Source organism: Neoarius graeffei, chromosome 5 (assembly GCF_027579695.1).
Source record: "Neoarius graeffei isolate fNeoGra1 chromosome 5, fNeoGra1.pri, whole genome shotgun sequence".
NCBI classification, from domain to species: Eukaryota; Metazoa; Chordata; class Actinopteri; order Siluriformes; family Ariidae; genus Neoarius; species Neoarius graeffei.
Window position 1 is genome coordinate 43,720,334 of NC_083573.1, and position 26,107 is coordinate 43,746,440.

The 26,107-nt window shown below is 46.1% G+C and overlaps 2 protein-coding genes across 3 annotated transcripts in view; both read right to left on the bottom strand.

Moving 5' to 3' along the window:
• The window catches only part of si:ch211-257p13.3 (kinesin-like protein KIFC3), a 92,619-nt gene extending 88,491 nt beyond the window's left edge, over positions 1 to 4,128 (bottom strand). The window contains exon 1 of the mRNA XM_060921762.1: positions 1,403 to 4,128. The gene's annotated coding sequence lies outside the window, so the exon portion shown is untranslated. The remainder of the gene's footprint in view (positions 1 to 1,402) is intronic.
• A 3,844-nt stretch (positions 4,129 to 7,972) lies between these two features.
• On the bottom strand, positions 7,973 to 24,700 carry LOC132886742 (uncharacterized). Of its 2 annotated transcripts, none has more exons than XM_060921761.1 (2): positions 24,614 to 24,700; positions 7,973 to 12,240 (listed from the first exon to the last, which is right to left on the bottom strand). In XM_060921761.1, exon 2 carries the CDS (start codon positions 12,142 to 12,144, stop codon positions 9,208 to 9,210), a length of 2,937 nt encoding a protein of 978 aa, XP_060777744.1. In that variant the 5' UTR covers positions 12,145 to 12,240; positions 24,614 to 24,700; the 3' UTR covers positions 7,973 to 9,207. The 2 variants fall into 2 exon arrangements, with proteins under 2 accessions (XP_060777744.1, XP_060777743.1); XM_060921760.1 differs by having other exon boundaries at positions 7,973 to 12,639.
• Positions 24,701 to 26,107: the final 1,407 nt, after the last annotated feature.

A 26,107-nucleotide genomic window follows, 5' to 3' on the forward strand; every position in this document is an offset into this window, starting at 1 on the left:
ACACAGGTGGCAGTAATGGCTGCACTCATGTCGAGGATGTAAACACAGTTGACGCAGCAACGGACATACATGACATAGTGGATGTAATTTACGTTCACAACTTTTTTTGCTGTCAGAAATATTTAATATTAAATTTTGTGACTCGACTGACAATAGCCGGCGGCATAACAAGCCATAGCCGGCGATTTGCCGCCGGTGACCGGCTACTTTTGAGACCGCTGGTTACTCAGTACAAAAATCAAGAAGTACATCTACATGAATCTGTCTGATGAACTTGGATACGACGACTTTATGGAATCAATTTTGTGCCAAAATGTTCATACAATACTTTTGAAATATCAAACAAAAACGACAAATCAAAATACAAAAAAACAAAAAAAAGTCAATTTTTTTAGACTGGCAAACAAATTATTCGTGTAATCGTGCAAAATATCAGTCTATTACTCTTCAGAAACCTTTTATTTTTGTTCTGCGTCTTTCTCAGTTTTGCTTGACGTAATTTATTTTGGTTGCGATTCCAGCTTTCTCGTTTGCGCTCCCTGACTTTTTGCTTGCAGTTTTGGCACAAACTTCACGTGTGGGCGGGCTGTCCAGGAATGCATTCCCATTGGCTAACTTGTGTTTGACTGACAGCTACGCTCAGCCATTCCCCTGGAGGCTGTTGCGGCCATTTCCTACTCGGATTCTGGCGGACTGTTTGACGAGTGACCGATCCATTGACGGTAAACAAGGATCGAGTGGACTTCAGTGGCGACTATGATATTGAATTAATTCAACAAAGTGTAAATTCAATATCATAGTCACCACTGAAGTCCACTCGATCCTTGTTTACCGTCAATGGATCGGTCACTCGTCAAACAGTCCGCCAGAATCCGAGTAGGAAATGGCCGCAACAGCCTCCAGGGGAATGGCTGAGCGTAGCTGTCAGTCAAACACAAGTTAGCCAATGGGAATGCATTCCTGGACAGCCCACCCACACGGGAAGTTTGTGCCAAAACTGCAAGCAAAAAGTCAGGGAGCGCAAACGAGAAAGCTGGAATCGCAACCAAAATAAATTACGTCAAACAAAACTGAGAAAGACGCGGAACAAAAATAAAAGGTTTCTGAAGAGTAATAGACTGATATTTTGTACGATTACACGAATAATTTGTTTGCCAGTCTAAAAAAATTGACTTTTTGTCCTTTTTTTGTATTTTGATTTGTCGTTTTTGTTTGATATTTCAAAAGTATTGTATGAACATTTTGGCACAAAATTGATTCCATACGACTTCTTGGATTTCTTTGATAAAAAGCCCAGTCACAACAAGCATGAAAAATGGTCACTCAGAAAGGTACACAGAACGTTACTGTATCCTGAAACCCAATTTGTGGCTGACTTAAAGGTCAAACGGAATTATTTTACCCTGAACAGGTGAAAAGCAGCAGACAGAGCTGAGAGTGACAGGATGATGTTTACAGACACTGGGATCAACTCGTGCACAATGTCCATCAGTGCCCTGCAGAACAGAAGATAAAATGTGCTGTAGGTCAACAGAATCTCAACAACAGTAATGACATCTACACTAATGGCCATAACTATGTGTATTCTGGTGGAGGGTGGGGCAAACACAGCCCACGGACAGATGTTATCTGGCCTGTGGCTCCTCTACAGGGTGTCTGAAAAGTCAAGAACCAATGGGAATATACTGAGCAAATACATTGATCCAAATATGTTGAGCAAAATCTTAAAAAACGTGATACAGTGGCTGAGAAAATGCATAGAGCATAAAGATGAACATGTAGAACATATGCTGTAAATAATAATAAATACCAAATTAAGCACATGTAGTTTTATTCTTCATGGTTCCTGACATTTCGGACATCCTACGTTAGAACGTATGACAGGAGACCTGGCAGCCAACATCCTGGAATTCCCCTTTCACCTGACAGTAGCAGCAGGCTGTGTTAACACAGTTAGCTAAAATGAAAGTGTCTTTTTTTTTCTCTCTCTCTCTCTCTCTCTCTGAATACACTTGCAAATGAATTAATCTGTAGAATGAGATTTAGAGTGCAGCACGGTCGCCTCACAGGAAGCAGATTCTGGGTTCAAACCTGCCAGTCGACTGGAGCCTTTCTGTGTGGAGTTTGTATGTTCTCGTGTCTCTAAGGCTACATCCACACGACAACGGCAACGCGATTTTTTTTTTTTAAATATCGCGTCCACATGGGCAACGGATCAGTAAAATATCAGGTTCATATGGCAACGCAACACTTGCTGAAAACGATGCAATACACATGCCACACCACTACGTGCGCTGTAAGACGGTCCCATCGGAGACACCAGAACAATAGAAGTAGACGCATGCGCATAACTGCGCATGCGCACAGTGACTATCCCTGTCACTGTCACACACACACACTTTCTCATGCCCTATCCTATGGATATAGTCTAGAGATGCACCGATACCACATTTGTGAAAACCGATACGAGTATGAGTACTATCATTTCAGTACTTGCCGATACCGAGTACTACCGATACCGATACTGTTGATGTTATTAAAATATAATTTTTCAAAAATTGCAGCATTTGAATATTTAATAGGCCTACTTTATCTATTTCCCGTGAATGTTGTTTTCTAACTGGAGTGATCATGCACACGGGTTCACATTGACAATCTCCGCTGCTCCAGAAGCGCAGAGTAGCCTTGAGTCCACGTCACACAGCCAGACAGCGCCTCTTCACGGTAGCGCTTATCTTTTGCAACATTGTTACAATAATGTTGCAAAACCTAAGCGCTGCTGCGCTAGGCTACTAGGCCTACATAACAATGTTGCAAAAGAAGCGCTACCGTGAAATGAAGAGGCGCTGTCTGCTGGCAGTGTAACGTGGACTACAAGGCTATCTGCGCTTCCGTGTGCAACCTCTCTCGATTGTCGCGCAACATTCACTCCCAGAAAACTACACTCATTGCAAATAGCCTACACAAAGAATTAAATATTTAGCTGCTGCAATTTCTGAAAAAGGCTGCTATTTATTTGGATTAGATTACAATGTCCAACTTTCGAAGTCAAGAAAGACTTGCACTCTTGCAACATGTGAGACCGATTGTTGATGAAGGGAGGAGAGAGCAGTGAGTTACCACATGCAGCGTGATCATTTCACTCCGCTGGTCACTTACCCCCTCTATCATCGGCCTTCCGCAACATTGCGGTCTTGGTTGACTTAAGGGTTGTTCTGGTGGTGCGCTTAAACTACTCCAATTACATTTAGCAACAAGACAAGGGCGTGAAAGGGAGGAGCAGTGACCATCGCAACATCACAGAGAGCGCACAAGATAACAGTGGCGGCCGGCGACGATGTATTATTTAATTTCTATCGCCAGTAATGCAGACTAAAATATGCCCCCCCCCCTCCTCTCATGTGCATGTGCGCACATCCTGCTGTGTGCTGCAGGAGAGTTGAATGCCTCGAGCACGCTCTTGTTCAGTCGCAGAACTTGTTAGGCAGACGCTGTTGCTGTCCATTCGCAACATCGCGTCCCGTGCTCGTGGAGCTCCATACCTGTAGATGGGACGTCAATTTCCTTGGTCTTAGCGTTGCCCTCAACTGAAACAAGTTGGAAAACTCAATCAGCCATTTCTTAAAGCTCTCTCTCTCACTCTTCACTCTTAAACTCTCCCGGTTGGACTCGTACTTAAAAACTCTGCCGGTTGGATTCACCTATACAAAAATCCGATTTTCATTTGTTTGTTAGTGAGTAGCCTGTCTTACAAAACCCTTACCTAGGCGAATAGCCAACATTAAAAAAGGACAACGTTGGGGATCTTGGCGTAGGCCTATCTGCGTATGGCAGCGAAAGGGAGTGGAGTGTGGAGAGATGTTTAAAATGACAGTGTTGGGGAAAGATGTTGTGACGACACTGTTTCATGACTACGCAAACACATCTTCGTCATGGAAAAATGGGTTGTTGTCGAACAATTTTTTTTGTCTTCTGACGAAATTAGCCTACGCTCAATGCTTGAGATTTACAATTTTTTTCCTGGGAGTGGCTTTTTTTCCTCGAACGGACGCTGGCAAAAGGCGCTTCACGGAACACTATCGGCGCATGGTATAGCCTATCATATTATGCTCAAGCCTGAGCTCAACAATCTCATCTCATCTCATTATCTCTAGCCGCTTTATCCTTCTACAGGGTCGCAGGCAAGCTGGAGCCTATCCCAGCTGACTACGGGCGAAAGGCGGGGTACACCCTGGACAAGTCGCCAGGTCATCACAGGGCTGACACATAGACACAGACAACCATTCACACTCACATTCACACCTACGGTCAATTTAGAGTCACCAGTTAACCTAACCTGCATGTCTTTGGACTGTGGGGGAAACCGGAGCACCCGGAGGAAACCCACGCGGACACGGGGAGAACATGCAAACTCCGCACAGAAAGGCCCTCGCCGGCCCCGGGGCTCGAACCCAGGACCTTCTTGCTGTGAGGCGACAGCGCTAACCACTACACCACCGTGCCGCCCCGAGCTCAACAATGCTTCAGTTTTTTTTCCTCTCTCAAATGGAACAAAAAGCGCTGCGGGGAACATTGGTATCGGCGCATGGGATCAGCACTGGTATCGGTTCATGGTATCGGCAACTGTTTGACAAGTACGAGTATGAGTATATTAGTGGAGTATCGGGGCCGATGCCAGTATCGGTATCGGTGCATGCTTAATATAGTCCCTTTAAATCACATGCTCGTTTTTTGAATGGAGACGCGGAAAGAGGAATGAATGGGGGTAGATGGAAGTCGGTACGCCAACATTCTGATATTTTCCAGAATTCTTTAATGGTCCAGAATAAACATCTGAAGAGGTGAGATCGCTCCTTTTTTTTCCCTATTTTTGCTGGCGGGATTGACTCTGCCCTAAGGGCTATCTCTCTCTCTCTCTCTCTCTCTCTCTCACTTTGCACCATTACACAATAAATATTCACAGTGAAAATATTTTGTAAGCGCGTTTCATGAACCAAGTTATAGGATTTGTTGACAACTCGCATCGAGTTCGTTACACTTCTACCCGGTGTGAAGCACATGTGGTTGTGACGTCATCGTAAGCAAATCCGTTCTACTCATCCAGATGACTTCGCAACGGCTCCGTTGCCAGATTTTTTCACTCTGGAACCCGTTTTCAAAAGATTTCGTTTTGGGGCACCCAAAACGCCGGTGCCGTGTGGACGCCAGGCCGAAACGATAAACAATTTTATCAGATTCACCTGAATCCGTTGCCGTGTGGACAGGGCCTAAGGGTTTCCTCCGGGTGCTCCGGTTTCCTCCCAAATACAGTACATACAGATTAGAGCAACTGACTACTCTAAATTGCCCAGCAGTGCAAGTGTGAGTCTGAATGGCTGTCTGTGGATAATTGGGCAAGATTACATACAAAAAGTGCAATGGGGCTGGAAAAGCATAAAGCATCAAAAACCTTTTGTGAATTCTTGAACGAGTTTATAACTAGATTTGCAACTAAGTATTAAAAATGGCCATGTATGAGTGTTAGTTTGTCCAATTACTTTTAGTCCCTGAAATAGAGCAGGGGAATCACATTTGGATGTACGTAAATAGCCTTAAATTAAGAGATATAGGCTCTTGAGCTCATATTTATTATTTGTCATTCATTATGAAAAACATCTCTTTATAAGACACGAATCCAACCCCAATTCCAATAAAGTTGGGATGCTGTGTAAACTGTAAATAAAAACAGGATAATTTGCAAAACTTGGAAACCATATATTTCATTGAAAATAGTACAAAGACAACATATCAGATGTTAAAACTGAGAAATTGTATTTTTTTTTTTAAATATATGCTCATTTTGGGTGGCACGGTGGTGTAGTGGTTAGCGCTGTCGCCTCACAGCAAGAAGGTCCGGGTTCGAGCCCCATGGCCGGCGAGGGCCTTTCTGTGTGGAGTTTGCATGTTCTCCCCGTGTCCGCGTGGGTTTCCTCCGGGTGCTCCGGTTTCCCCCACAGTCCAAAGACATGCAGGTTAGGTTAACTGGTGACTCTAAATTGACCGTAGGTGTGAGTGTGAATGGTTGTCTGTGTCCATGTGTCAGCCCTGTGATGACCTGGCGACTTGTCCAGGGTGTACCCTGCCTTTCGCCCGTAGTCAGCTGGGATAAGCTCCAGCTTGCCTGCGACCCTGTAGAAGGATAAAGCGGCTAGAAATAATGAGATGAGATATATGCTCATTTTGAATTTATCATAAGCAGCATGTTTCCCACTGTGTTGCATCACCTCTACTTTTAACAACACTCTGTAAACGTTTGGGAACTGAGGAGACCAGTTGCTGTAGTTTTGAAAGAGAAACGTTGTCCCATTCTTGCCAGATATATACTATTTCAGTCGCTCAACATTTCAGGGTCTCCTCCGTTGTATTTTGTGCTTCATAATGCACCAAATGTTTTAAATGGGAGACAGGTCTGGACTGCAGGCAGGCCAGTTTAGCACCCAGACTCTTAATACAGAGCCATGCAGTTTTAATATGTGCAGAAAGCAGTTTGGGATTGTCTTGCTGAAAGAAGGAAGGCCTTCCCTGAAAAAGATTTTGTCTGGATGGCAGCATATTGCTCTGAACCATTTATATATCAATCAGCATTAATGATGCCTTCCCAGATGGACAAGCTACCCATGTCATGTGCACTAATGCACACACCATCATAGTTGATGGCTTTTGAACTGTGCACTGATGATAAGCCAAATGGTCCCTCTCCTCTTTAGCCTGGAGGATGTGGTGTCCATGATTTCTAAAAAGAATTTCTACTTTTGATTCATCAGACCTCGGGACAATTTTCAACTTCGCCTCAGTCCACCGTAAAAGACCTTGGGCCCAGAGAAGGTGGCAGTGTTTCTGGATATTGTTTATATCTGTGTAGCGCTTGCTAGGTGTGGGTGGAGCACAGAGGACGGCAGGACAATGCTTAGAGGCAGAGAAGGCTATTTATTAAACAACTTTTCAGTTTTAAATGCGGCGTAAGCCCACATATACACACACACACACACACACACACACACACACTGCTTCTGGTCCCGGGTTGCACTCCCTCTGCTCTCCCTCTGCCTCCTTAAATAGGGAGCGGTTACTGGGAAAACACACAAAACACAGGTTAACTACCGTCAGGTGTAGCGATTCTGCCACTCACCTTCCCTGGCTCTGCCCTCCTGTCACAGACCGGCGCTTGACCACGCCCCCGCTGCCACATACCCCCACCGCCCGACTCAGGCCGGGTGCCCGTCCGGCCTGCAGCCGACTCCCCCCCTTGACGGGAGAGGAAGTCTGCCACGACCATCTGCGCCCCTGGCCTGTGGACCACCTTGAAGTTGAAGGGTTGGAGTGCCAGATACCAACGGGTGATCCGCGCGTTGGCATCCTTCATGCGGTGGAGCCACTGGAGGGGCGCGTGGTCCGAACAGAGGGTGAAAGGGCGCCCCAGCAGGTAGTAACGGAGGGCGAGGACCGCCCACTTAATCGCCAGGCATTCCTTTTCAATCGTGCTGTAGCGCCCCTCACGCACTGACAGCTTCCGACTGATGTATAGGACTGGGCGATCCTCCCCCTCCACCTGCTGGGACAAAATGGCCCCCAGCCCTCTGTCCGACGCATCCGTCTGTAACATAAAAGGGAGAGAGAAGTCAGGGGAGTGTAAAAGTGGCCCCCCACACAGTGCAGCCTTTACCTCAGAGAAAGCCCGCTGGCACTGCTCCGTCCACTGGACCGGATCTGGCGCCCCCTTTTTAGTGAGGTCAGTCAGCGGGCTGGTGACGTCCGAATAATTAGGTATAAACCTACGATAGTAGCCAGCCAGCCCCAGGAACTGTCTCACCCCCTTTTTGGTCTTGGGCCTCGGGCAGGCCGCAATCGCTGCTGTCTTATTAATTTGGGGACGCACCTGCCCGTTGCCCAAGTGGAAGCCCAGATACCGTACTTCCACCCGCCCAATCGCACACTTCTTTGGGTTGGCAGTGAGTCCCGCCCGCCTCAGCGACCTAAGGACGGCCCTCAGGTGTTGCAGGTGCCGCTGCCAGTCATTACTATAAATGACAATATCGTCTAGATAAGCGGCCGCATAGGTGGCGTGGGGCCGGAGGACCCTGTCCATCAGCCGCTGAAACGTAGCGGGCGCCCTAAACAGCCCAAACGGAAGTGTGACGAACTGGTGTAAGCCGAACGGTGTGGAAAAGGCCGTTTTCTCCCGGGATAATGGAGTCAAGGGGATCTGCCAATATCCCTTCGTTAAATCCAGTGTCGAGTAAAAGCGAGCCGTGCCTAGTCGATCAAGCAGCTCATCAATACGAGGCATTGGGTACGCGTCGAATTTAGACACCGCGTTGACTTTTCTATAGTCCACACAGAATCGGACCGAGCCGTTGGCCTTGGGAACCAAGACCACCGGGCTGCTCCAGTCACTGTGGGACTCCTCGACGATGCCCATTTCGAGCATGGCCTGAAGTTCTTCCCGAACCACCTTTTTTTTGTGTTCGGGTAGTCTATAAGGGCGGCTACACACTACCACCCCCGGGGGCGTCTCTATTGGCCCTTTTCCACTACCCTTTTTCAGCTCACTTCAGCTCGCTTCAGCTCACTTTAGCCCGACACGGCTCGCGTTTCGACTATCTCAAAACAGCACGACTCAGCTCGCTTCAGCCCTGCTTAGCACCCAAAACTCGCACGGTTTTGGAGTGGGGCTGAAGTGAGCCAAACCGAGCTGAGTGAGGCTGGAGGCGTGAGCAGACACTCCCCTGTGCACTGATTGGTGAGGAGTGTCCTCACATGCCCACACACGCCCCGTGAGCACGCTGGGATCTGTCAACACCGTAAACCCGGAAGAAGAAGAAGAAGAATTACGAGAATTTCTGGAGCCTTATGCGCCTCGCCTCATCTATACGCTCTTGCCAGTATCTGTTGGCGTTGTCGGTGACAACAAGCCATAGCACCAAGACCAGCAACACTAACGACTCCATGTCCTCCATGTTTATTGTTTACTATCCGGGTCGTGAGACTACCGCTTAAAAGATCACTGATGTCACTGTTTGCGCCGCTTAACGACATCACATGACGTCCACCCACTTTCGCTAACTCCACCCAATGTGTCCACCCACTTCCAGCCAGCACGGTTCAGCGCGGTGGTAGTCGAAATGCAACTCCAATAGCCCCGCTCAGCCCGACTCAGCACGGCACGGCTCAGCCCGACTCAGCCGCGTTTGTAGTAGAAAAGCGGCATATGTGGTGTTCTATGAGGTTAGTGCGACCGGGCAGGGGCGAGAACACATCCGAAAACTCGGCCTGCAACTGGGCGACCTCCGTGAGTTGGGTCCGGGAGAGGTGGTCTCCACAAGGGACCGGAGAGGTACGTGATGCCAATGTCCCTTTTTGAACCTCCGGCCCCAGCTCCGCCTTCTCCGGAACTACCGACACCAACGCCACGGGGACCTCCTCGTCCCAGAGTTTCAGCAGATTGAAGTGGTAGATCTGTAGTGCCCCCTCCCTGTCCGTTCGCCTAACCTCATAGTCGACGTCCCCGACTCGCCATGTGACCTCAAAGGGTCCTTGCCACTTGGCGATTAATTTGGAGCTCGACGTGGGCAACAGGACGAGTACCTTATCTCCCGAAGTGAACTCTCTAAGGCGCGTGCCCTTGTTGTACAGGCGGGCTTGCCGTTCCTGGGCCTGCCGCAAATTCTCCTGAGTTAGGTGGGTGAACGTGTGGAGTTTTGCGCGCAGGTCCATAACGTACTGAATTTCATTTTTGCTCTGTGAAGGTCCCTCCTCCCAATTTTCCCACAGTACATCTAAGATGCCGCGCGGCTTACGCCCATATAATAATTCAAACGGGGAGAACCCCGGGGAGGCTTGGGGGACCTCTCGCACTGCAAATAAGGGTTCGAGCCACTTATCCCAGTTACGTGCGTCCTCACTTACGAATTTTTTGATAATATTTTTGAGGGTGCGATTGAACCGTTCAACTAAACCGTCCGTCTGTGGGTGATAAACGCTGGTGCGGATCGGCTTAATACCCAGTAGCCCATACAGTTCGCTCAGTGTTCGTGACATAAACGAGGTGCCTTGGTCAGTCAGAATCTCTTTCGGGATTCCAAGCCGGGAGATGACGTGGAAGAGGGCCTCTGCAATACTGCGTGCTGAGATATTGCAAAGAGGCACCGCTTCCGGGTATCGCGTTGCATAGTCCACCAGAACCAATATAAAGCGGTACCCTCGTGTTGACCGATTTAATGGCCCGACGAGATCCATCCCAATTCTTTCGAACGGGGTCTCGATTAATGGTAGGGGGCGCAAGGGCGCTTTTGGAATGGCCGCCGGATTTACTAACTGGCATTCGCGGCACGCCGTACACCACTTACGGACGTCGCCGCGAATCCCCGGCCAATAGAATCGGGCCATTATCTGGGCTAGTGTCTTATCCTGCCCGAGGTGTCCAGCCATGGGATTAAAGTGAGCCGCCTGGAATACCAATTCCCGGCGGCTCTTTGGAATTAATAACTGGGTGACTCGCTCTTTCGTCTGAGTGTCTTGCATCACTCGGTATAATCTATCCTTCAAAATGGAAAAATAGGGGAAGGACGGGGTGGCGTTCGGCTGGAGCATTTGACCATCGATTACTCTCACTTGGTCAAACGCGTGTCGCAGAGTCTCGTCTCGCGATTGTTCTAGTGGGAAATCCGCGAGGGATTCCCCAATAGAAAGAGGAGGAGCCGGTGGCTCCTCACTCTGTCGCGGAGATGACGTAGACGGCTCTGCGACCACAGCTCCAGCCAAAGCGACACCAGGACCTTCCCCTGTCAACCGGCAGGACCCACTCTTTACTAGGCGTGCCATTAAACCCTGAAATCCCGGCCAATCAGTCCCCAAAATTAAAGAGTGGGTAAGGCGAGGATTAACCGCCGCCTTCACTATAGATTTTTCCCCTCTGAAATATATGTGGACCGACACCAACGGGTATCTGTGAACATCCCCGTGCACACACAACACCTTCACCCCCTGTGCTTCCCCCAATGCCTCGTCTTGCACCAGGCTTTGGCGGATCGAGGTCTGATTGCAACCCGAATCCACCAACGCCTGATATGTAGCCCCTTGTACACTCACCGGTATGCGATACGCTCCGGCCCGATCGAGGGCAGCTTCTGGAGCGTCGGGGATCCGCACCACCGCCCCCACCTCCATAGCTGCGCACTGTTGCTGCAGGTGGCCCGGTTCCCCGCAGCGCCAGCAAACCGGCCCGGGCCTTCCCTCTGCAGCTGTGTTCTGGGGCTCACTCACCTGAGGGGGGGGAGAGACAGACACAGAAGGGAGAAACGGGAGGGCACCACGCCTCCGTGGTGGGGGAATGGGGTGAGGATGGGACACAGAAGGGGGGGGAGAAAGAGAGAGAGAAGAGGAGAGAAGAGACGGCGTCGTCGGCCGTCCTACCGCCGGAACAGCCGCCAAATGATCCTCCGCCAGTCCTACGGCCTGATCCAGCGACACCGGGCGGTGGCACTGGACCCACTCCGCGGTTCCGGCTGGTAAGCGGGCGATGAATTGCTCCAGCACCACCTGATCGATGATTCCCTCAGCGTCGCGATCGTCGGCCCTCAGCCACCGCCAGCAGGCGTCCCGGAGCTGCTGGCCGAACGCGAATGGCCGGCCGACTTCCTCCATCCGCAGCACGCGGAAGCGCTGGCGCTGTTGTTCGGGCGTGCACCCCACGCGCTGGAGGACGGCCCGGCGAAGGTCGGCGTAGGCCAGCCGGCGGTCGGCGGGGAGCTGTGGTGCAGCCAGCTGCGCCTCTCCCGATAGGAGGGGGAGGAGGCGCGCCGCGCGCTGCTCCATCGGCCACCCCGAGGCTTCGGCGACCTGCTCGAACAAGGTGATAAACGCCTCGGGGTCGTCCTGCGGGCCCATCTTGGTCATGGTGAGGGGAGACGGGCCCACGGCCGGGGCGCTGGCGGACCCCGCCGACGCGAGGAGATGCCAGAACGCCTCTCGATCTTCCTGCTGGGCCAGCACCAGGGCTTCGAAGCGTCGCTCCTGCTCCTTTCGGAGCGTGACGAGTGCCTGGTGCTGGCTCTGCTGAGCCGTGGCGAGGGCGTGGACCAAGTCCGCGAACAGGGAGGATTCCATGGGGCTGCAAAGTTGGTGCTCCACCAAATCCCGGGTTCCGGCACCACTGTAGCGCTTGCAAGGTGTGGGTGGAGCACAGAGGACGGCAGGACAACGCTTAGAGGCAGAGAAGGCTATTTATTAAACAACTTTTCAGTTTTAAATGCGGCATAAGCCCACATACACACACACACACACACACTCTGCTTCTGGTCCCGGGTTGCGCTCCCTCTGCTCTCCCTCTGCCTCCTTAAATAGGGAGCGGTTACTGGGAAAACACAGGTTAACTATCGTCAGGTGTAGCGATTCTGCCACTCACCTTCCCTGGCTCCGCCCTCCTGTCACAGACCGGCACTTGACCACGCCCCCACTGCCACAATCTGGTTTTAACTTGCATTTGTGGATGCAGTAATGAACTGTTTTCACAGACGATGGTTTTCTGAAGTGTTCCTGAGCCCATACAGTGATTTCCACTACAGACAGGTGTCTGCTTTTAATGCAGCGTCTCCTGAGGGCCTGAAGACCACAGGCATCCAGTGTCAGTTTTCAGCCTTGTCTCTTGCATACAGAGATTTCTCCAGATTCTCTAAATCTTTTAATGATATTATGGACCATAGATGATGTGATCCACAAATTCTTTGCAGTTTTACATTGAGGAACGTTATTCTGAAATTGTTGCACTGTTTGCCTACGCAGTCTTTCACAGAGCAGTGAATCTCTCCCTATCTTTACTTCTGAGAGACTCGGCCTCTCTGGGATGCTCTTTTTATACCCAATCATGTTACTGACATTTTTTTAAGCATGACAAGTTTTTCAGTGGCGGCACGGTGGTGTAGTGGTTAGCGCTGTCGCCTCACAGCAAGAAGGTCCTGGGTTCGAGCCCCGGGGCCGGCGAGGGCCTTTCTGTGTGGAGTTTGCATGTTCTCCCCGTGTCCGCGTGGGTTTCCTCCGGGTGCTCCGGTTTCCCCCACAGTCCAAAGACATGCAGGTTAGGTTAACTGGTGACTCTAAATTGACCGTAGGTGTGAATGTGAGTGTGAATGGTTGTCTGTGTCTAAGTGTCAGCCCTGTGATGACCTGGCGACTTGTCCAGGGTGTACCCCGCCTTTCGCCCGTAGTCAGCTGGGATAGGCTCCAGCTTGCCTGCGACCCTGTAGAAGGATAAAGCGGCTAGAGATAATGTGATGTGATGTGAAGTTTTTCAGTCTTTTGTTGCCCGTCCCTACTTTTTTGAAACATGTTGCTGAGATCAAACTCAAAATGAGCATATATTTTTCAAAAACCAATAAAATCTCAGTTTCAATGTTTGATATGTTGTCTTTGTACTATTTTCACTGAAATATAGGGTTTCCATGATTTGCAAATCTTCACATTGTGTTTTTTATTTATGTTCTTCCACAGTGTCCCAACTTTTTTTTTGGAATTGCTGTTGTACATTACAGCTCCTTGTGTATTAATGCTTTTTAGTCTGCATAAGGCTAGCTAAAAACTGTGAGGAAACTTCTAGAACAGAGATGGAAAAAACAAGATGTTTGCTCATCATCTATTAAAACCAGCTACAGTGGTATGCAAAAGTTTGGGCACCCCTGGTCAAAATTGCTGTTACGGTGAACAGTTAAGCAAGTTGAAGATGAAATGATCTCCAAAAGGCATAAAGTTAAAGGTCCCCTTGCATCGTTTTTTCGTTAATTGTGCGGTGGTCTCTAGTATGAATGAATGCCTTGTGAGCCGGTTTTGGTGAAAAAAATGCTGTGGTTCTCCTGTTTCAGGCTGTTCTAGTTTGGTGGAGGAGTGGGTGGCAGGAGAACGACAGGATTTCAGCTCTTGCTCATTAATATTCATGACATGTAAATGTGTTACCTCTGATTGGCTAACAGCACTGTGACGCTACCTCCAGTGGGTCAGAACAAGCGGATGTGGGTGTCTTTGTAAAAACTGTTTCGATTGGCTATTATGGTCTCGACCAGGGCTCGAAATTAACTTTTTTTCTTTGTGTCCCCCAGTGGTCCCGAATTCTGTGTTGTATTGTCCCGAATGGAAGCAATAGTGTCCCCATTTTTTTCCTCTCTGAAATAACCAGTGGTTAATATTATCATATGAAGTTACTATTATATTTGTAACTATGCGATTTTGAACCCTTTATATCATTTTTACAATAAGTCACAAGACACAAGCGACACATGTCCTATACATCATCTACTTCAAAATTACAGTTATTGCATTTTCAGTTTATTAAACTTTGGCGATCTCACTGTATGAATAGATACCCGTTTATTTAAAGGGGCCAACTAGCTCATTCAGAAAATGTTTCAACTCCCTACATCTGCAGTACACTTTAGTTGAAAATAAGACCCCTTTTATGTTCATTTCATCTACTTATACCTTGAATATCTGTTGGCACTTATAAGGCCAACTTATCATTTTCACCATTACCGTTATCCATTTTTATGAACTTTCCGTTATCCATTACCGTTATCCATTTTATGAACTTTCGCTGCCGAAACGTGGGTGCAAATGTTAGCAACATCAGCATAGTGCCAGGTCCGAGCCTAGTTGTGCTGCTGACTGACTAAACTTTCTGAACTAGAAAGACACCAAGAAAACTCACTTATTCTGTTGAACGGTATCTTACGTCAATATCATCCACATCATTCCTGTTGTATTTTATAACGTGTCTAACAGTGTTCATTAAGTTCATTCAGTTGCTAGCGTTGCCTGCAGACCAGGCGATGACACTTTGGATCCTGAAGGTCCCGGAGACGTTATGTCTGGGCTTTCAGTTTCTTCCCCGCGGTCGGTCCGCTTCAACCACTTAAGCAAGAGTCGGCGCAGCGTGTGCGGTAGCAATTCCATTCCAAGTCCATATAATGCGGACTCCGGCCGAAGATTCTAGAACAGAATGCGCTGCTCTGTAGCCTACTGATGCAGGTGCATCGAAAGTGTAGCTACTATGTATTTTTCGCTGTTAACGTTTTAAAATTAAAATTGACAAATTAGGTGAATGTCTACGTGTGTGTTACGGCTTTGTAAATAATATTAATGTAGAACTTTTTTTCTAGATCTATTTTTTTTCCATTGTCCCGGGATTGTCCCAGATATGATAATTTTGTGTCCCGATGACATTTTTTATGGTCCCTGGGACGTCGGGACACCGTTAGTTTCGAGCGCTGGTCTCGACATCGATGTTTTGACCAATAACAATGTAGATGTGGCAGTGGGGGCATGGCCGAGTGGTAGTCTGTGAATGGAGGGCGGAGTCAGGGAAGGTAAGTGGCAGAATCACTGCACGTGACTGGAATTAATATGTGTTTGTGTGTCTTCCCCAGTGACCGCAGCCTATAAGAGGAGAGGGAGAGCAGAGGAAGGGAGCTCTCTCCCCAACCAGAACGCTTGTGTGTGTGTGTGTGTGTGTGTGTGTGTGTGTGCGCGCGCGCACGCGTGTGAGAGACTGGGAGGGAGTCATTCATTCGTTCATTTATTTATTTATTTAATTGAATACTCCCTGCGGCAGTGGCTCTCATCAAGGCACGAAGCACGGAGCGGAGCTCGCCTGGGGGGGGGGGGGGGATAACGTCCCCTGGCTGGGAGCTGAAGGGCCCTGGCAGCACTGGTTCATTTGGGAGAGGGCAGGGGTCGCTGGCTGCCAAGTCTGGGGAGGCTGGGACTTAGGGTTAGGTGAATTACGTCCCGAGGCGCAGAGCTAGCCTGCCCAGGGAGCACTCTTTCATTCGGGAGAGGGCAGAGGCCGCTGGCTGCCAAGTCTGGGGAGGCTGGGACCTCCCCTGCCTGAGTTATGAGCGTGCAAAGTTGGGCTGGAGCCGCCGTTGAAACGAAGCTGATGTGGAGCACCGCGCCTCGGGGCGAATTACGTCCTGTGGCGCGGAGCTAGCCCGCCCTGGGAGCACTCTTTCGTTCGGGAGAGGGCAGAGGTCGTTGGCTGCCAAGTCCGGGGAGGCTGGGACCTCCCCTGCCCGAGTTACGAGCGTGCAAAGTCGGGCTGGAGATGCCATTAGAAACAAAACTGATGAGGAGCACCACGCCGCGCCTCGGGGCGAATTACGTCTCTCTCCTTGCGCTTTCTTCCCATGGGCGGTCGCAAGCCAAGGTGGGCGAGGCCAAGAATACTAATTTTCGAAGTGACGTAACTTCGTATGGCTTTTGCTGATCCGCTCGTTTTTCCGACTATTTTCTTTCATAAGCTAATACAGGGAATGGGAGTAGAATTACATTTTCAGCATGCATATGCAACTCGGAGTGAACTTTGGTATTTCAAAAAGAGCCAGTATTAAACGTTTTTGGTGGAAGGGCACCTTTAAAGATGACTCGTTCCCTTTATATTTTAAGCAAAAACAATTTTTTATTTTCATCTTCTACATTTTCAAAATGACAAAAAAGGAAAAGGGCCCAAAGCAAACGTTTGGGCGCCCTGCATGGTTAGTACCTAGTAACACCCCCTTTGGCAAGTATCACAGCTTGCAAACACTTTTTGTAGCCAGCTAATAATCTTTCAGTTCTTACCTGGGGGATTTTCATACATTCGTCCTTGCAAAAGGCTTCCAGTTCTGCAAGTTTCTTGGGCTGTCTTGCATGCACTGCTCTTTTGAGATCTATCCACAGATTTTCAATGATGTTTAGGTCAGGGGACTGTGAGGGCCCGGGCAAAACCTTCAGCTTGTGCCTCTTGAGGTATTCCATTGTAGATTTTGAGGTGTGTTTTGGAACAGCGTCTTATTGTAGGACCCATCCTCTTTTTAATTTAAACTTTTTTTTTTTTACAGATGGTGTGATGTTTGCTTCCAGAGTTTGCTGGTATTTATTTGAATCCATGCTTCCCTCGACCAATGAAATGTACCCTGTGCCACTGGCTGCAACACAACCCCAAAGCATGATCGATCCACACCCATGCTTCAGAGTTGGAGAGGTGTTCTTTTCCTGGAATTTGGCACCCTTTTTTCTCCAAACATACCTTTGCACATTGTGGCTAAAAAGTTCTATTTTGATTTCATCAGTCCACAGGACTTGTTTCCAAAATGCATCAGGCTTATTTAGATGTTCATTTGCAAACTTCAGACGCTGAATTTTGTGGCTCGGACACAGGAAAGGTTTTCTTCTGATGACTCTTCCATGAAGGTCATATTTGTTCAGGTGTCGAACAGTGCACCGCCACTCCAGGGTCTGCTGAATCTTCCTGAAGGTCTTTTGCAGTCAAACAGGGGTTTTTATTTGCCTTTCTAGCAACCCAACGAGCAGTTCTTTCAGAAAGTTTTCTTCATCTTCCAGATCTCACCTTGACCTCCACTGTTTCTGTTAACTGCCATTTCTTAATAACATTACAATCTGAGGAAACAGCTACCTGAAAACACTTTGCTATGTTCTTGTAGCCTTCTCCTGCTTTGTGAGCATCAATTATTTTATTATTCAGAATGCGAGGGAGTTGCTTAGAGGAGCCCATGGCTGTTGATTTTGGGGACAAGGTTGAGGAGTCAGAGAATTTATACAGCTTTGAAATCTGCATCATCTGACCTTTCCTAATGAAGAATTTGAACAAGCCACAGCTCAATAAGCTAATTAAAGTCTGGAACCTTGGTAAAAAAGTTACCTGAGAACTCAAATGTATTGGGGTGCCCAAACTTTCGCATGGTCTTCCTTTTCTTTTTTCACTCTCCAATTGTACAAAACAAAAATAACACACAAATCTTGCAGAAAACGCTGAAAAGAAATGTGTTGTCTTTACGTGATCAGTTCATCTTCTGCTCACAGTAACAGACATTTTCAGTAAGGGTGCCCAAACTTTTGCATGCCACTGTAGATACCGAACTAGCCAGCTCCTAAATGTCAAAACAACTTTGTTTAAAAAAAAGTCAAAATAAAATCCTGAACAAATAAACTACTTAAAAGTAACAGTATAATGCTCTTATCTGTAAGTGTGAGGCTGTGTCCTGTTCACACTGCTGTAGCTACGTTACAGCCGTCAGCTCTAAGAGTAAAGATTAAAAACAGGAGTTTTATACATCGCCTACAGCACTAACAGCATGAAATTGAAATTTATGTTATTTACCAGCTGTGAGGTCCGTATGGTGAAATACCGTGACCGAGGTCTTGAAAGTACTGACTGAGGCCCTCTGGGCCGAGGTCAGTATTCAAGGCCGAGGTGATGGTATTTCACCATACGGACCGACCTTAAGCTGGTAAATAATGTATTTATTTTTTTCTTTATCAAATTCTAACAGAAAACGAGAGCGCCCGAAAGGGAAAACCGAGCTGAGACGAGCCGCCATTTTGAATCCTCATTCACAGCTGTAATGCAAATGGCTTCCTCCTCGGTATACAAGTGCACTTCCATGGCAGGAAAAAACTACATTTTGCCGCCTATGTAGTGCCCTATTTATACAAATAGGAGTCATTCAGGATTCAGCCATGTTTTTACTCAACCAAAGTTCTCATCTCATTATCTCTAGCTGCTTTATCCTGTTCTACAGGGTCGCAGGCAAGCTGGAGCCTATCCCAGCTGACTACGGGAGAAAGGCGGGGTACTCCCTGGACAAGTCGCCAGGTCATCACAGGGCTGACACATAGACACAGACAACCATTCACACTCACATTCACACCTACGGTCAATTTAGAGTCACCAGTTAACCTAACCTGCATGTCTTTGGACTGTGGGGGAAACCGGAGCACCCGGAGGAAACCCACGCGGACACGGGGAGAACATGCAAACTTCGCACAGAAAGGCCCTCGCCGGCCACGGGGCTCGAACCCGGACCTTCTTGCTGTGAGGCGACAGCGCTAACCACTACACCACCGTGCTGTCCCTCGACCAAAGTTACGCAGTGTTATGACCTTTTATATTGCATAAATAAAGCCATTTGGTGAAACTTTGAAGAAGAAATTGCACTGGTTTAAAGTTTTTACCTAATGTAATTATATATTTTTTTCGCGGTCCAAAGGCTCTGATTGGCTGGCGAGCAGGTCCGTCTCCTATGCTACGGACCCCAGTTATGGACCTCTGCCGACTCGTTCGCTCACAACAACAACAAACATAGTAGCATTTTTTGTCAACATTTATCTTTTTTTACAAGATTTATTTATAAGATTTTTATCAAAAATCTTGTAAATTTTTGCCAGCATTTCTCAGGAGAACAGCATTAATTTTACAGCATGGACAGCGATAACGACAGTGTTCACAGTGAAAGCGAGTTTTACTACCCTGAGGAAGAAGAAATAAAAGAAACCATTTCAGGAGAAAGCTAAAAACCTGTAACTGTTGCTAACGCCGAGCAAAAACATGGCTGAATCCTGAATGACTCCTATTTGTATAAATAGGGGACTACATAGGCAGCAAAATGTAGTTTTTTCCTGCCATGGAAGTGCACTTGTATACCGAGGAGGAAGCCATTTGCATTACAGCCGTGAATGAGGATTCAAAATAGCATTAATTTTACAGCATGGATAGCGATAACGACAGTGTTCACAGTGAAAGCGAGTTTTACTACCCTGAGGAAGAAGAAATAAAATAAAATATTTCAGGAGAAAGCTAAAACCTCTAACTTGCTAACAGTTTGATCTCATTAGTTAACGAGGCCCATTTTGGACCATGTTATCCTAATGCATAATATTATGTTAGGTAAAAACTTGAAACCAGTACAATCTCTTCTTCAAAGTTTCCCCAAATGGCTTTATTTATGCAATTTTTACTTCATAATTTATACTTCATAAAAATAAAATTTTGCATTCAGGATCACTCAGAATTCACTATTTAACATCTACATTTTCAAAATTTTCTGAGGGAGGACTCCCGAACCCCCCTCTTTTTTATACATCGCGGCGGCTAACACAGCCTCCGCTCAGCTTACGCTTGACATGGATCCCAGACGTCCGCTATTTAGCGGAATTCCGCTATTTTTCTAGCCAAACAGTTTTTTTTTTTAAATCTCTTGTATATCCGTTAAAAATATGTTTAAGTAAAATGAACAGCAGAATACATTCTGATTTGGTTTGCTTGTTTAGCGATGTTTTCATCGGCTTCGTTTCTTCTCGTTGGCATTCGGGAACACTCGGAAGTTAAATTGATGTAAATACCGCGAGACTGTACGCGATAGAACGAGAAAACAATATGGCTGCGCCCATTTGCTAGAAAACGTGTTTTAACTCCGTTCGTGCTTTTTGTTTCTAATGCGTTGAACTTAATTCAATATGTCATGGAAAGTGTAGTTGCGCTTAACCAGAGAGGAAGTTGAATCCAAGAAGAGATTAATGAATGTGGTGAATACAGAACTTGAAACAAAAGCTTGTGCGAACAGAGTAGCCAAGAAACTCTCCAAAAGAGCACTGCAGGAAGATCAGAAAAAGCAGAAGGAAAGATCAGAGAAACAAAAGCAGAGAAAACTGGAGGAAAGATCGCAGAATGCACCTCAGAAAAGAGCATTAAACTCCTCTGCAGTGAAACCTTTCAAAAAGAGAAAGGTTTAAATCAAATATCTCCAATATTTGCTGTACATATGTATATATCTAATATTACTGAATCATTGATTTCTGCTTATATTAATGATTTTTGAAAAATGAATGTGGCTTATATTAGACTCGTATTGACATTAACTCGAAACAAAAAAATAAACAAATGAGATGAACTATGGACACTATTGTTATATTATAACAAAATCAGTGGAATATTTAAGCAAGTATATTCTTCAAAGCTACATTTTCGTCTAATTTTTATAAATAATATTTTTTGCCACTTATGTCATAGATTACAAAATATGGCATCAAATAGATACACATTATTGTTAAATTCTGTTGCTTTTCTATGTTAAATCTATGTAAAAAATGTGTTCTATAGCATCTTTAAATGTTAAAATCTCAACAGCTTCGCCCCCTGCACCCCGCAAAAGGCTTGCAGCCCCCTTGACCCATGCTGATGGTTTCTTACATTCCTCTATTTTTTTTTTCAATTACTGCTGGGATCCCTGGCTTAACCTCTGCCTACTACTCTCTCTTACTTGCCCCTTTATCAGAAATATACTGAGAGGGCTGATAACTTTGGTCGAGCAAAAACATGGCTGAATCCTGAATGACTCCTATTTGTATAAATAGGGGACTACATGGGCGGCAAAATGTAGTTTTTTTTCTTGCCATGGAAGTGCACTTGTATACCGAGAAGGAAGCCATTTGCATTACAGCCGTGAATGAGGATTCAAAATGGCGGCTCAGTTTTCCCTTTCGGGCGCTCTCGTTTTCTGTTGGAATTTGGTAAAGAAAAAAAATTATATATATGAGTGATTCCACGCTTATGGGTACTGAAATGGGGACATGAACTTATTTTTAAAAATTCACCTAAAACCATTTCTTTTTTTTACCATCAGGTCACAAAACATGTAATCTTTAATGAATGATATGTTAAAAGATAACTTTAATTTTCTGAGATGTAATAAAAACATATTTATATGCCAAAGTCAGAATGTAACAGAAGTGTTGTGGACATATATATTCTCAATTTTAACAATGTAGAATTACTTTTTGAAACATAGGAAGGTGATGTTTTAGTAAATATAATTAATAAACATGTGTAGTAGAATAAACATACACTTTCTTTCAATAAGATTAACATGGTATATAGCTAGATTGTAATTAATTTGTAACAGACGCGAGATGGACAATCGTAACAGAAGTAATGTAACAGACATCATTTTGGAACTCATAGGCTTGACTTTGGCATATAAATATGTTTTTATTACATCTCAGAAAATTAAAGTTATCTTTTAACATATCATTCATTAAAGATTACATGTTTTGTGACCTGATGGTAAAAAAAAGAAATGGTTTTAGGTGAATAAGTTCATGTCCGGGGCGGCACGGTGGTGTAGTGGTTAGCGCTGTCGCCTCACAGCAAGAAGGTCCGGGTTCGAGCCCCGTGGCCGGCGAGGGCCTTTCTGTGTGGAGTTTGCATGTTCTCCCCGTGCCCACGTGGGTTTCCTCCGGGTGCTCCGGTTTCCCCCACAGTCCAAAGACATGCAGGTTAGGTTAACTGGTGACTCTAAATTGACCGTAGGTGTGAATGTGAGTGTGAATGGTTGTCTGTGTCTATGTGTCGGCCCTGTGATGACCTGGCGACTTGTCCAGGGTGTACCCCGCCTTTCGCCCGTAGTCAGCTGGGATAGGCTCCAGCTTGCCTGCGACCCTGTAGAAGGATAAAGCGGCTAGAGATAATGAGATGAGATGAGAAGTTCATGTCCCCATTTCAGTACCCATAAGCATGGAATCACTCATATACATATTATTTACCAGCTTAAGGTTGGTCCGTATGCTGAAATACCGTGACCTCGGCCTTGAATACTGACATCAGCCCAGAGGGCCTCGCTCAATACTTTCAAGACCTCGGTCACGGTATTTCACCATACGGTAAATAACATATGTATTAGGATAACATGGTCCAAAATGGGCCTCATTAACTAATGAGATCAAACTGTTAGCAAAGAGGTTTTAGCTTTCTACTGAAATGTTTTCTTTCATTTTGTCTTCCTCAGGGTAGTAAAACTCGCTTTCGCTGTGAACACTGTCGTTATCGCTATCCATGCTGTAAAATTAATGCTATTTTGAATCCTCATTCACGGCTGTAATGCAAATGGATTCCTCCTCGGTATACAAGTGCACTTCCTTAGCAGGAAAAAACTACATTTTGCCGCCTATGTAGTCCCCTATTTATACAAATAGGAGTCATTCAGGATTCAGCCATGTTTTTGCTCGGCGTTAGCAAGTTAAGCTGGGCATACACTGTGCGATTTTTTCAATCGCAGTATTCCGCTGCTGCTCACACTGTACGAGTGAATCGCAGGGGTAAACAGCACGCAGCGATTCCTGTTCTCACACTATACGATCCGATGCTCGGATGCGATGCTCAGGATTTCAAACAGGTTTGATTTTCATCCGATCGATCGGGAGGCGGTCGTGAGGTGTTAATCGCTTGTCGTTACCCCGTGTATACTACACGATCCGAGACGCACGATTGAGCCAAAACTCGGCCCGATCTCCAAAATAGTCGCACGAGTGAAAATCTTGTCAAAATCGGGCCAAAAATCGCACAGTGTATGCCCAGGTTTTTACCTTTCTCCTGAAATGTTTTATTTTATTTCTTCTTCCTCAGGGTAGTAAAACTCGCTTGCGCTGTGAACACTGTCGTTATCGCTATCCATGCTGTAAAATTAATGCTATTCTCCTGAGAAATGCTGGCAAAAATTGACAAGATTTTTGATACAAATCTTATTAAAAAAAAAAGATAAATGTTGACAAAAAATGCTATGTTTGTTGTTGTGAACGAGCGAGTCGCCAGAGGTCCGGCGTCACGGTCTGATCGTGCGCTGGTATAAATTTACCATGCGCAGACCGATTTTTTTTTCCCCCGGTCAATTTCCAAGTCTAAATTTTCCATTTCTTGCTGCGATTTTGTACCGAGCATTTCAACACATTTGTAGACTAATAGAACGCGAATTGTGACTACAATTGTGAGATTTGATTATCAGTAGACAAGAATGGTTTGGATTGAATTTTATTAGTATATGTGTAAATGAAGTTAATAAAGTTGTTCAAAACACTTTACATTCTGACTTCGTTCTTTCATATACACTACCGTTCAAAAGTTTGGGGTCACCCAGACAGTTTTGTGTTTTCCTTGAAAAGTCACACTTTTATTTCCCACCATAAGTTGTAAAATGAATAGAAAATATAGTCAAGACATTTTTCTGGCCATTTTGAGCATTTAATCGACCCCACAAATGTGATGCTCCAGAAACTCAATCTGCTCAAAGGAAGGTCAGTTTTATAGCTTCTCTAAAGAGCTAAACTGTTTTCAGCTGTGCTAACATGATTGTACAAGGGTTTTCTAATCATCCATTAGCCTTCTGAGGCAATGAGCAAACACATTGTACCATTAGAACACTGGAGTGAGAGTTGCTGGAAATGGGCCTCTATACACCTATGGAGATATTGCACCAAAAACCAGACATTTGCAGCTAGAATAGTCATTTAGCACATTAGCAATGTATAGAGTGGATTTCTGATTAGTTTAAAGTGATCTTCATTGAAAAGAACAGTGCTTTCTTTCAAAAATAAGGACATTTCAAAGTGACCCCAAACTTTTGAACGGTAGTGTATACTTAAATCAATATTCATGAAGATAAAGTTGATCATTCCTGGCTGCTCCTGATCAGCCTACTTAGTGCATAAACTGGAACTAAAACACGGGCCATTCATTCATTCATTCATTCATCAAGATAAAGTGAAAATAATTTATTTGTGGATCAAGTATGAACGTAAATCCCAGATCATATTAGGCTGGTAAATTCAGACCGTGACACCGTAACCGGAGTCCGTCAGCCAATCAGAGCGCAGGATTTGGACCGCGAAAAAATAAAAAACATTATTAACGCATATCATAAAATATAATTTGCCTAGCCGCTGCTTATAACAGGCTGTGCACTACAGTAAGGCCACTACTTACAGATCATGGGTACATCCCAAATAGCTTTCTCTGGTATTCATAGTGCACTACATAGCGCGCATAAACAAAGTCCTTCGAGTAGAACCGGAACTGCTATTCGCACTTTAGAAGCAGACAGAATTCGACCGTTGTGTCCATGTGTGTGCGTTATACTGCCCCTTGTGGTTTGGAGTATTGGTGGGACATGGCGATTCATTTCCGCCAGTTCGTTCATGTCGGTCAGTTCAGCAAAGAAATTCGTTCGTTCAGTTCGTTCACTCGTTCAGTTTGATGACGTCACACCAAAGCGGCACAATAATGGCTGTCGTCCGAAGTTTAGTTCATCTTGAGTGAACGAGAGGCGGCAGAGGTGCCATCCACAAATTTAGATTTTCATACATTACAATGTGGCGGCACGGTGGTGTAGTGGTTAGCGCTGTCGCCTCACAGCAAGAAGGTCCTGGGTTCGAGCCCCGTGGCCGGCGAGGGCCTTTCTGTGCGGAGTTTGCATGTTCTCCCCGTGTCCGCGTGGGTTTCCTCCGGGTGCTCCGGTTTCCCCCACAGTCCAAAGACATGCAGGTTAGGTTAACTGGTGACTCTAAATTGACCGTAGGTGTGAATGTGAGTGTGAATGGTTGTCTGTGTCTATGTGTCAGCCCTGTGATGACCTGGCGACTTGTCCAGGGTGTACCCCGCCTTTCACCCGTAGTCAGCTGGGATAGGCTCCAGCTTGCCTGCCACCCTGTAGAAGGATAAAGCGGCTAGAGATAATGAATGAGCCGTTCTGCATGGACATTCATTGAAGCCCTCATTGTTTTTTAATGGTTATTTATGAGCGTTTAGGGGTTACAATAATGTAAGTCTAGGTTGCTTTATATAAAAGGTATGTCCAGAAATATTGATGTCACTGTCTAAGCAGAGGGATCTGGCTTCTTTAGACGCTGTCTTCTTAAAACTGAATAAATATTTAAAAAGAGCCAAATGAGCCAGTCTTTTGAACGGCTCTTTTCAAAGAACGGATCACAAAGATGCGGATCCCATCAAAGAGCCATAAATCCCATCTCTAATCTGCGCTCCGATATCGCACGGGTCATCCAGGTACGCTGGCATTGTCTCTAGAGGAAATGTCGGTGGAGAGGTGGTGTTTAAAAAGGGTGTGGTTAATCGGAAAACTTGGGTTAACCAAGAACATAACCTGAGACGAGCAGGTTTGAGATGCAGCGTAAGTTGCCATGGCAGCATACCTCAGTTTGAACATAGCCAACTTTCGTAGTATGGGTTAATCGGGAAGTTACGCTGCATGTGATCAAGTTACTCTCGAAGTTACCCTGGTAAGCCAGAAAACCCGCTTCGTAGTACAGGGCCCTGGTGTCTTGTAAAGAGTACATCCTGGGCTTTCCAGTGATGTATCATGTGACTAGACGGGTTGCTGGGAAATTCCTAGTAAGGAAATCACAACAAAAGAGAAATATTTTTTTCCTGGTTCCTAAGAGGTTACAGTAGTGAGCTCATTGG

Coding starts and splice junctions, on each gene's coding strand:
- LOC132886742 (XM_060921761.1), bottom strand. CDS start 12,144: ATGGAATCCTCCCTGTTCGCGGACTTGGTCCACGCCCTCGCCACGGCT.